At 43.7% G+C, this 12,675-nt stretch overlaps 1 protein-coding gene across 3 annotated transcripts in view; it reads right to left on the bottom strand.

Annotated features, from left to right (window-relative positions):
• Positions 1 to 12,675, bottom strand: part of ccdc77 (coiled-coil domain containing 77) — a 67,775-nt gene that overhangs the window by 36,921 nt on the left and 18,179 nt on the right. For all 3 annotated transcript variants that reach the window (XM_067999952.1, XM_067999954.1, XM_067999953.1), the window contains exon 5: positions 4,879 to 4,939. In XM_067999952.1, the coding sequence (XP_067856053.1) occupies positions 4,879 to 4,939 (61 nt within the window). The remainder of the gene's footprint in view (positions 1 to 4,878; positions 4,940 to 12,675) is intronic.

Here is a 12,675-nt window from a genome sequence, read left to right as displayed (position 1 = left end):
CTAAGCTAGTCCCAATTGCCTGCACTTGGCCCATATCCCTCGATACCCATCTTCCCCATGTAACTGTCCAAATGCTTTTTAAAAGACAAAATTGTACCCGCCTCTACTACTGCCTCTGGCAGCTCGTTCCAGACACTCACCACCCTTTGAGTGAAAAAATTGCCCCTCTGGATCCTTTTGTATCTCTCCCCTCTCACCTTAAATCTGTGCCCCCTCGTTATAGACTCCCCTACCTTTGGGAAAAGATTTTGACTATCGACCTTATCTATGCCCCTCATTATTTTATAGACTTCTATAAGATCACCCCTTAACCTCCTACTCTCCAGGGAATAAAGTCCCAGTCTGTCTAACCTCTCCCTGTAAGTCAAACCATCAAGTCCCGGTAGCATCCTAGTAAATCTTTTCTGCACTCTTTCTAGTTTAATAATATCCTTTCTATAATAGGGTGACCAGAACTGTACACAGTACTCCAAGTGTGGCCTCACCAATGCCCTGTACAACTTCAACAAGACATCCCAACTCCTGCATTCAATGTTCTGACCAATGAAACCAAGCATGCTGAATGCCTTCTTCACCACCCTATCCACCTGTGACTCCACTTTCAAGGAGCTATGAATCTGTACTCCTAGATCTCTTTGTTCTATAACTCTCCCCAACGCCCTACCATTAACGGAGTAGGTCCTGGCCCGATTCGATCTACCAAAATGCATCACCTCACATTTATCTAAATTAAACTCCATCTGCCATTCATCGGCCCACTGGCCCAATTTATCAAGATCCCGTTGCAATCCTAGATAACCTTCTTCACTGTCCACAATGCCACCAATCTTGGTGTCATCTGCAAACTTACTAACCATGCCTCCTAAATTCTCATCCAAATCATTAATATAAATAACAAATAACAGCGGACCCAGCACCGATCCCTGAGGCACACCGCTGGACACAGGCATCCAGTTTGAAAAACAACCCTCGACAACCACCCTCTGTCTTCTGTCGTCAAGCCAATTTTGTATCCAATTGGCTACCTCACCTTGGATCCCATGAGATTTAACCTTATGTAACAACCTACCATGCGGTACCTTGTCAAATGCTTTGCTGAAGTCCATGTAGACCACGTCTACTGCACAGCCCTCATCTATCTTCTTGGTTACCCCTTCAAAAAACTCAATCAAATTCGTGAGACATGATTTTCCTCTCACAAAACCATGCTGACTGTTCCTAATTAGTCCCTGCCTCTCCAAATGCCTGTAGATTCTGTCCCTCAGAATACCCTCTAACAACTTACCCACTACAGATGTCAGGCTCACTGGTCTGTAGTTCCCAGGCTTTTCCCTGCCGCCCTTCTTAAACAAAGGCACAACATTTGCAATCTTCAGGCACCTCACCTGTAGCGGTGGATGATTCAAATATCTCTGCTAGGGGACCCGCAATTTCCTCCCTAACCTCCCATAAGATAGTCACCAATAAATCCAATTGGGAATTCAGGAGAAACTTCTTTACCCAAAGGGTGATAAGAATGTGGATGGAGTAGTTGAGGCGAATAAAATTGATGCCTTTAAGGGGAAGCTGGATGTCCAGATGAGGGAGAAATGCTAGGGAACCAAAGGACTAGTGAAGGAGGAATGAAAGGAAATTAGTATTAGTAAAAAAAAGGTGCTGGAGAAATTAATAGGACTGAAAGTCGATAAATCCCCAGGGCCTGATAATCTGCATCCCAGAGTACTAAAAGAGGTAGCCATGGAAATAGTGGATGCATTAGTTGTCATCTTCCAAAATTCTATAGATTATGGAACAGTTCCTGCAGATTGGAGGGTGGCAAATATGACCCTACTATTTAAAAAAGGAGGGAGAGAAAACAGGGAACTACAGACCGGTTAGCCTAACATCAGTAGTAGGGAAAATGCTAGAGTCTATTATAAAGGATGTGATTAAAGGAAACTTAGAAAATATCAACGGGATTGGACAAAGTCAACATGGATTTATGAAAGGGAAATCATGTTTGACAAACCTACTGGAGTTTTTTGAGGATGTAACTGGTAGAATAGATAAGGGAGAACCAGTGGATGTGGTTTATTTGGATTTTCAGAAGGCCTTTGATAAAGTCCCACATAAGAGATTAGTGTGCAAAATTAAAGCACATGGGATTGGGGGAAATATACTGGCATTGGTTAAAGAGAGTAGGAATAAATGGGTCTTTTTCGGGGTAGCAGGCAGTGACTAGTGGGGTACCGCAGGGATCAGTGCTTGAGCCCCAGCTATTCACAATATATATCAATGATTTGGATCAGGGAACCAAATGTAATATTTCCAAGTTTGCTGATGACACAAAACTAGATGGGATTGTGAGTTGTGAGGAGGATGCAAAGAGGCTTCAAGGCAATTTAGACAAGCTGAGTGAGTGGGCAAATACATGGCAGATGCAGTATAATGTGGATAAATGTGAAGTTATCCACTTTGGAAGGAAAAATAGAAAGGCAGAGTATTATTTAAACGGTGATAGATTGGGAAATGTTGATGTACAAAGGGACCTGGGTGTCCTTGTACATCAGTCACTGAAAGCAAACATGCAGGTACAGAAAGTAGTTAGGAAGACAAATGGTATGTTGGCCTTCATTGCAAGAGGATTTGAGTACAGGAGCAAGGATGTCTTACTGCAATTATACAGGGCTTTGGTGAGACCACACCTGGAGTATTGTGTGCAGTTTTGGTCTCTTTACCTAAGAAAGGATGTACTTGCCATGGAGGGAGTACAGCGAATAGTCACCAGACTGATTCCTGGGATGGCAGGACTGTCGTATGAGGAGAGATTGGGTCGACTCGGCCTGTAATCACTCGAGTTTAGAAGAACGAGAGGGGATCTCATTGAAACATATAAAATTCTGACAGGGCTAGACAGACTGGATGCAGGGAGTATGTTTCCCCTGGCTGGGGGGTCCAGAACAAGGGGACACAGTCTCAGGATACAGGGTAGGCCATTTAGGACTGAGATTGGGAAAAGACTCTCCAGCCAGGGGAAATAGCCTCTCAGCATCGACCCTGTCAAGCCGTCAAAGAATATTATATGTTTCAATGAGATCCCCACTCATTCTTCTAAACTTCTGAGAGTATAGGCCCATTTTACTCAATCTCTCCTCATAGAACAACCCTCTCATTCCAGGAATCAATCTAGTGAACCTCCGTTGCACTTCCTCTAAGGCAAGAATATCCTTCCTTAGGTAAGGAGACCAAAACTGTACACAGTACTCCGGGTGTGGTCTCACCAAAGCCTTGTACAATTGTAGCAGGACTTCCTTACTCTTGTACTCCAACCCCATTGCAAAAAAGGGCAACATACCATTTGCCTTCCTAATTGCTTGCAGTACCTTCATGTTAACTTTCTATGTTTTGTGTACAAGGATGTCAAATCTCTCAAGAGGGCTGGAATACAAAGGGGTGGAAATTACGTTACAGTTGTACAGAGTTCTGGTTGGACCTCATCTAGAGATACTGTGTTCAGTTCAGGTCACCACATCACAGGAAGAATATATTAACCTTGGATGGGGTGCAGCGCAGATTCACCAGAATGATACCGGGACTAAACGGGTTAAATTATGAGGACACGTTGCATAGACAAGGCTTGTATTCCCTTGAATATAGATTAAAGGGTGATCTAATTTATCTGTTTAAGATGATTAAAGGAGTTGATAGGGTAGATAGAGAGAAACTATTTCCTCTGGTGGGGGAGTCCAGAACAAGCGGGCACGACCTTAAAATTAGATCTAGGTCATTCAGGGGTGATGTGAGGAAGCACTTCTTCACACAAAGGGGAGTGGAAATCTGGAAAACTCTGCCCCAAAAAGCTGTTAAGGCTGGGGGTCATTTGAAAACTGAGATTGATAGATTTTTGTTGGGTAAGGGTATTAAGGGTTACGGAACCAAGGTAGGTAAATGGAGTTAAATACAGATCAACCATGAACTAATTGAACTAATGGCGGAACAGGCTCGAGGGGCTGAATAGCCTCCTCCTGTTCATTTGTTTGCACAAAAAAAATTAAACTTGTATTTTATATACTCAAAAGCCATGCAGCGATTCATTACTCCCTGTTCCATCCCAAACAACCTGATGACAGAACATTGTCTGCAGAGATCGGGCCCCCCCCACATCCCTTTTCAATTCTTTCTCCCTAGAAATGAACCCCAGTTCTTTGTTTGCTTTTTTTTTAAATGGCCTTATTATCCTGCATCACTACTTTTAGTAATTTGTATATCTGTACCCTTGGATCCTTTTGCTCCTCTACCCCACTTAGACTCTTATTCTCCAAGGAGTATGTGGCCTCCTTATTCTTCACCAAAATGTACCACCTCACACTTATCTATACTGAAATTCTTTTGCCATTTACAGGCCCATTCTGCAAGTTTATTAATGTCCTCCTGTATTTTGTCGCAGTCCTCCTCAGTATTAACTATAACCCTCAATTTGGTGTTGTCCACAAATTTTGAAATTGTACTTCTGATTCCCGAGTGCAAATCATTTACGTAAACGGTTAACAACAGTGGTCCCAGCACCAATCCTTGTGGAACACCACTTCCCACTTTTTGCCAGTCTGAGCAGCTACGCTTAATCCCTACTCTCTGTTTTCTGTTTTGTAGCCAACTTGCAATGCATTCTGCTACCTGTTCCGACTCCACAAGCTCTGACCTTAGCCATGAGTCTACAATGCGGTGCCTTATCGAAGGCCTTTTAAAAATCCAAATATATTACATCTACTGCATTACCCTTATCTACACTTTCATTTACTTCTTCAAAGAATTCAATAAGGTTGGTCAAGCATGACCTTCTCTTTTGAAATCCATGCTGAATATTCTTTGTTATATTCTTTATTAGGGATTAACATTTACCTTTTCTGGAAGATCTAATTTCAGTGCATCCATGCTGGAGAGTACGTTGGGGAATAGTGACCTGAAAAAGAATTTTAAACGAAGTTACACTTGATTAAAATACACGACAGAAACAATATGGAGTTAAACCTCCTAAAAAGTCATCAGAAAATATTGGATTATTGACCTTTGCTATGATCCCCCTTCTTCCTCAGTACTTTAGCCTCCATTAAAAAAAGACAACAAGCTGTCACCCAAAGAGGGGCTGAACACCGCCATTACTCGTTACAATCTGATGCCAGACAAGACTCAAACTGGACACGTAGCGCTCTTCCTACCCATCTTACACAGGCTCTCAATATGAACCGCAGCTCTCTGAAAAGGACGAATTAGACATAAAATAAGAAGCTCCAATAACAGCAGGTCAGAGGAAACACCAACACGGTGCGAAGGGAGGAAGCTTTGTTTGTGGAAATTGAAATAAATTGAAAGAATGAGGAAGATTATACTATCCCTTCAACCTGAACATAAACATGAGTTCCGAAGATGAGGGGATAAATGAGGACAGTGTTCAGCTTGCAGCATCGAAATGGTCATCAGCTTGGCAAATCCAGGCAGTAGAACAACACATGCTTTACTGCACAGAGCTGTCTTGCAGATAGTGCTCAAAGCATGAGCTTCATCCTGCTCCTTTGGGCTCCACAAGGAAAGTAAAAAAAGGTTAAAAGGCTCAGCTGTTTGGGCCTCTTCTGGCCCCGACTCCACTTCCCCGCAAAGGGCTGCGGTTAAAATAGCAGCTGGCCCCCCGATGACATCATCGGAGCCTGGTCTGCATATTAGAAAAAGGTCCGCGCCAGATGTTCTTCTCTCCTGCTCAGAAGCCTGCAGGATGTCAGCATGTGAGACCTAAGGGTGATTTTAACTGCCCGGTTTAAGCCCTTTATGAGTGCCCATGTATCCTTGGGGAGGGAGGGAAAGAGGGGCATACACGTTAAATCCATGCTCCCATTAATTTGCATGTAACTCAGGATCTTGGTGACCTGAGTTAGGATTGATTCAACAATGAGACAACGACATTAAAAAGCCCTCTCCAAGCAAGGATAAGGCAGCGTGTAAGAAATGCAAGGACAAACAGAACAGTTGCCAGGGCTCAGGGACTGCAGGTGAGACACCTCGGACTAAAGGTTTGTTACCGAACAAAACAAATGACTTCCTGAAATGACAATCCTGGGTTCCACCAACAGAATGCTGAGGTCCATTAGATGACTTTCATGTGTAAAATAGGTACTCACATTTGATACTCTGCACCAGAATAAAACTGCCTCTAACAACGCTAAATGGCAACCTCACTCAGAGGCCAGAGGATGGTTGGCTGTGGGAAATGGAAAAATATCATATGCACTGGTGCAGGAAGGGTTCCCTTTCGAGGCCAGCCCTTTACTCTGCATCACCTATGCCATACCTGAGCCGGGAGCTGCTGAGTATTTGATGGAACATGTGCCCTTTCTCAGCATTGCCACTCAGCGAGCAGCACAAAATACACCAAAAAGAATTGGTAGTTGCCTTAGGTGAAACTTAGGTGCTTCAATTTCCTGAAACGTGTGAAATAGACAAACTTAAGATCAAATTCCATGCTTTCAAGCTGTCTGAAGGAAAATAAGCAACCACCAGAACAGAATAGGCTCATTTCTGCAATATGTTGTTAGAGGGTATTCTGAGGGACAGGATCTACGGGCATTTGGAGAGGCAGGGACTGATTAGGAACAGTCAGCATGGTTTTGTGAGAGGAAAATCATGTCTCACGAATTTGATTGAGTTTTTTGAAGGGGTAACCAAGAAGATAGATGAGGGCTGTGCAGTAGACGTGGTCTACATGGACTTCAGCAAAGCATTTGACAAGGTACCGCATGGTAGGTTGTTACATAAGGTTAAATCTCATGGGATCCAAGGTGAGGTAGCCAATTGGATACAAAATTGGCTTGACGACAGAAGACAGAGGGTGGTTGTAGAGGGTTGTTTTTCAAACTGGATGCCTGTGTCCAGCGGTGTGCCTCAGGGATCGGTGCTGGGTCCGCTGTTATTTGTTATTTATATTAATGATTTGGATGAGAATTTAGGAGGCATGGTTAGTAAGTTTGCAGATGACACCAAGATTGGTGGCATTGTGGACAGTGAAGAAGGTTATCTGGGATTGCAACGGGATCTTGATCAATTGGGCCAGTGGGCCGATGAATGGCAGACGGAGTTTAATTTAGATAAATGTGAGGTGATGCATTTTGGTAGATCGAATCGGGCCAGGACCTACTCCGTTAATGGTAGGGCGTTGGGGAGAGTTATAGAACAAAGAGATCTGGGAGTACAGATTCATAGCTCCTTGAAAGTGGAGTCACAGGTGGATAGGGTGGTGAAGAAGGCATTCAGCATGCTTGGTTTCATTGGTCAGAACATTGAATGCAGGAGTTGGGATGTCTTGTTGAAGTTGTACAGGGCATTGGTGAGGTCACACTTGGAGTACTGTGTACAGTTCTGGTCACCCTATTATAGAAAGGATATTATTAAACTAGAAAGAGTGCAGAAAAGATTTACTAGGATGCTACCGGGACTTGATGGTTTGACTTACAGGGAGAGGTTAGACAGACTGGGACTTTTTTCCCTGGAGAGTAGGAGGTTAAGGGGTGATCTTATAGAAGTCTATAAAATAATGAGGGGCATAGATAAGGTAGATAGTCAAAATCTTTTCCCAAAGGTAGGGGAGTCTATAACGAGGGGGCATAGATTTAAGGTGAGAGGGGAGAGATACAAAAGGGTCCAGAGGGGCAATTTTTTCACTCAAAGGGTGGTGAGTGTCTGGAACGAGCTGCCAGAGGCAGTAGTAGAGGCGGGTACAATTTTGTCTTTTAAAAAGCATTTGGACAGTTACATGGGTAAGATGGGTATAGAGGGATATGGGCCAAGTGCAGGCAATTGGGACTAGCTTAGTGGTATAAACTGGGCGACATGGACATGTTGGGCCGAAGGGCCTGTTTCCATGTTGTAACTTCTATGATTCTATGATTCTATATCCAGATCAACCTGTAGTCCATTAATTCCACTGACATTCCCAACTCCTGTGTGCACCTTTTTGTCCTTGGCAAATTGAAGAATTGTTTCCCTGGTACCTTCCATCAAAGACGATGATTAAGAACAATAATCCCAACACCTGTGGGACTCTACCAGTGACTGGACCTGATGCAGAGCTGCTTCAATTAATTACTACCCTCTGCAAGAATGCAACCAATTCACTGTCTAAGTATCAACTCTGTCCACTTATCCCACAGGATGTAACCTTGCTTTACTGCCATCTGTGCAATACTTTATCAAAGACTTTCTGGAGATCAAGATATACAAAATCAACTGAGCGACCATCAGCTTCTTCACCTCTTCAGAAAATTCAACTACGTTGTTGAGACAGGACTTCTATTTCCAAAAGCCATGTTGGGATTCCACGAACAATCATCTCTTTCCAGGTGATTGTTCATGGAAATATGCCTCAAGCAAGGAGGGGCTCACCCACTACCTAGTTCATACACTCCTGATCTGGTAAGAACCTCATATCCACAACTGGAAAGAACCCATCCAGAAATTAGCAACAAAACGATGGCAAAGCTAAATTACTTCTCGGAGAGAGTTACATTTCAGGATTTCTGACTGCACCTCCATGGGAAGATCTTGTTGTAATTTATGTTAAAAAGGCTACTATTAGGTTAAATGTAGATTTCAAGGGGTCAAATTAAAAGAACAGCAGAGCTGGGAAGTGTGGTGTAGAATTCAGATGAAGTGTCTGAGCCAGAGGGTTTCAGACAGTGAAAGTTAGATAAGTTTCCTGGTAACGTTCACAATTATTGAAGTGGGCATTTTCATTTTCACGCAAGCACAGCAAGAGATGTCTGCTGATAATATACTCTTGGGAGAAGGGATCGTCAGTTTGGTTGACAGGCCTGCTGATGAATTCTTGAATGGGGAAGGAGTCAGAAGCTTTGCCTTCCACTCATTTGTCTAGAAGGAAGGATGCTGCCAAGAACTAGCCAACTGAGTAGGAAGGAAGCCTGGTCCAGCGAAGGCTGACCAGGATGAGTTATGTGAGCCCGTTAACAGTTATAGTGTGGCAAATTTATTATTTTTCTTATTCGAGGAGGGTTCTGTAGTTGGGTGGATGAAGCTGAGATCTGTTTACATTTGTTATTTTGTACGTTCATTTACGGTCTTTAAAATAAAGCAGCTTAATGGTTCACATCTGGCCTCGACTCTAAGTATTTCAGTCCGCTTTCAGAAAGCTCATAGAAGCGCAAGAGTTAAAAACAGGCTATCCAGTTCAGTTCAAAAGGGAGTTCTATTGTTACACTGCTGGGTTACACTATTGTATAATTAGATAGCAGGCAGTATGGGCAGACCCTAGAACCCAAGACCTTTGGGCTACTTATAAGAGTGACGGGTACAGCTGCACCCAAGCCCGCTGTATGGGCAGGCCTGAAACTGGGAGACATTGATGATTCAACAGAATGAATCACAAATATATTTACTTGTTCAAACAAAAGATTGCAAGTCACAGTACAATGAGTAAGTACAACCATCATCACCACCACCACCACATCCCAAGGTCCTTCAGAGGTGTGAGGGAAAATGGGCACTGTGCCCAAGAAGGAGATATTAGAAGGGGTGACCAAATGTCTGGTCAAAAAGGTGAGTTTTAAGGAGGGTCTTAAAGGAGAAGAGGGATCGGTTGAGGCAAAGCGTAGGGAAGACAGCAGCTGGGGGGTTGGGGGGTGGGGGAAGAGGAAGAAAGAGAAGGACCACAGAGCCAACACCTGGGGTGGGGGTTTGGGAGGGGAGAGAAAGAGAAGGATGAATCTCCTGCAATGGAAATAGTTTCTCTCCCTTCATAATTTTGAATACCACTATCAAATCTCCTCGCAACTGTCTCTGTTCCAAGGAGAACAACCCAGCTTCTCCAGTCTATCCACATAACTGAAGTCCCTCATCCCTGGAATCCTTCTAGTAAATCTCTTCTCCCCCCTTTCTAAGGCCTTCACATCTTTTCTGATGTGCGGTACCCAGAACTGGACACAATACTCCAGTTGTGGCCGAGCCAGTGTTTTATAAAGGTTCATCATGACTTCCTTACTTGTGTACTCTATGCCTCTATTTATAAAGTCCAGGATACCGTATGCTTTTTTAACCGCTTTCTCAACCTGTCCTGTCACCTTCAATGATTTGACCACATATACCCCCAGATCTCTCTGTTCCTGTATCCCTTTTAGAATTGTGCCCTCCAGTTTATATTGCCTCTCCTCGTTTTTCCTACCAAAATATATCACTTCGCATTTTTCTGCGTTAAATTTCATCTGCCACGTGTCCGCCCATGCCACCAGCCTGTCTATATCCTCTTGAAGTCTATCACTACCCTCCTCGCTGTTTACTACCCTTCCAAGTTTTGTGTCATCTGTAAATTTTGAAATTGTGCCCTGTACACCCAAGTCCAAGTCATTAATATATATCAAGAAAAGCAGTGGTCCCAGCACCGACCCCTGGGAAACACCACTGTATACCTCCCTCCAGTCCGAAAAACAACCGTTCACCACTACTCTCTGTTTCCTGTCCCTTAGCCAATTCTGTATCCATGTTGCTACTGCCCCCTTTATTCCACGGACCGCAATCTTGATGATAAGCCAACCAGGCGGCACTTTATCAAACGCCTTTTGAAAGTCCATATACACCGCATCAACTGCATTGCCCTCATCTACCCTCTCTGTTACCTCATCAAAAAACTCTATCAGGTTAGTTAAACACGATATCCGTGCAGGCTTTCCCTAATCAATCCACACTCGTCCAAGTGACTGTTAATTCTGTTCCAGATTATCGTTTCTAAAAGTTTCCCCATCACTGAGGTTAAACTGACGGGCCTATAGTTGCTGGGTTTATCCTTACACCATTTTTTGAACAAGGGTGTAACATTTGCAATTCTCCAGTCCTCTGGCACCACCCCAGTATCTACAGATGTTTGGAAGATTATGGCCAGTACCTCCGCAATTTCCACCCTTACTTCCCTCAGCAACCTAGGATGCATTCCATCTGGACCGGGTGACTTATCTACTTTAAGTACAGCTAGCCTTTCAAGTACCTCTTCTTTATCAATTTTTAGACCATCCAGTATCTCAATTACATCTTCCTTAAATGTGACTCCAGCAGCATCTTCTTCCTTGGTAAAGACAGATGCAAAGTACTTATTTAATACCTCGGCCATCCCCTCTGCCTCCATGAGTAGATCTCCTTTATGGTCCCTAATCGCCCCGCCCCTCCTCTTACTACCCGTTTACTGTTTACCTGCCTGTAGAATACTTTTGGATTCCCTTTTATGTTGGCCGCCAGTCTATTCTCATATTCTCTCTTTGCCCCTCTTATTTCCTTTTTCACTTCCCCTCTGAACTTTCTATATTCTGCCTGGTTCTCATTTGTATTATCAACCTGACATCTGTCATATGCCCCTTTTTTCCGTTTCATCTTATTCATTATCTCTATTGTCATCCAGGGAACTCTGGCTTTAGTCGCCCTACCTTTCTGCCTCATGGGAATGTGCCTAGATTATAACCGAACCATCTCCTCTTTAAAGGCCGCCCATTGTTCAATTACAGTTTTGCCTGCCAATCTGTGATTCCAATTTACCCGGGCCAGATCTGTTCTCATCCCATTGAAATTGGCTCTCCTCCAATTGAGTATTTTTACTTTAGAGTGGTCCGTGTTCTTTTCTATAGCTATTCTAAACCTTATGATACTATGATCGCTGTTCCCTAAATGCTCCCCCACTGATACTTGCTCCACTTGGCCCGCCTCATTCCCTAGAACCAAGTCCAGCAATGCCTCCTTCCTCGTTGGGCCGGAAACATACTGGTTAAGAAAGTTCTCCTGAACACATTTCAAAAATTCCTCCCCCTTTGTGCCCCTTATATTATTATTGTTATCCCAGTCTATATTAGGATAGTTGAAGTCCCCAGTTATCACTACTGTAAAGCTTTTGCACCTCTGTGTAGTTTCCCTGCAAATTTGCTCCTCTATCTCCTTCCCACTAGTTGGTGGAATATAGAATACACCCAGTAGTGTAATGGCACCTCTTTTATTTCTCAACCCTAACCAAACAGATTCTGTCCTTGACCCCTCCAGGACATCCTCTCTCTCCAGCACTGCAATATTCTCCTTAATCAATACTGCCACCCCCTCCTCCTTCCTTCCCTTCCCTATCTTTTCTGAACATCTTGTATCCAGGAACATTTAGTATTCAATCCTGCCCTTTTTTGAGCCAGGTCTCTATTATCGCCACAACATCATATTCCCATGTGGCTATTTGCGCCTGCAGCTCACCTACCTTGTTTACCACACTTTGTGCGTTTACACACATGCACCGCAAACCAATCTTAGACTGTCTTGTACTCTTAGTCTGATCCCACCTAATACTGCACTATTACTTGCTCTAGTGCTGTCTTTCTCCCCCAATCCTTTCCATTGCTACATCCTGGTGCCTATCCCTCTGCCAAATTAGTTTAAACCCCTCCCCCCTCCACAGCACCAGTGAACCTTCCCCAGAACTGGTCCCAATGCTCCAGGAATCTAAGGCCCTCCCTCCTGCACCATCTCTCTGGCCAGGCATTCATCTGCTCTATCCTCCTATTTCTATACTCACTAGCGTGTGGCACCGGGAGCAATCTGGAGATTACTACCTTTGAGGTCCTGCCTCAAATCTCTTTCCTAACTCCTTAAAATCTGCCTGCAGGATCTCATCTCTCTTTC

This window comes from Heptranchias perlo, chromosome 18 (genome assembly GCF_035084215.1).
Source record: "Heptranchias perlo isolate sHepPer1 chromosome 18, sHepPer1.hap1, whole genome shotgun sequence".
In the NCBI taxonomy this organism is placed as follows: Eukaryota; Metazoa; Chordata; class Chondrichthyes; order Hexanchiformes; family Hexanchidae; genus Heptranchias; species Heptranchias perlo.
This window is presented reverse-complemented; position numbering and strand designations above follow the sequence as displayed.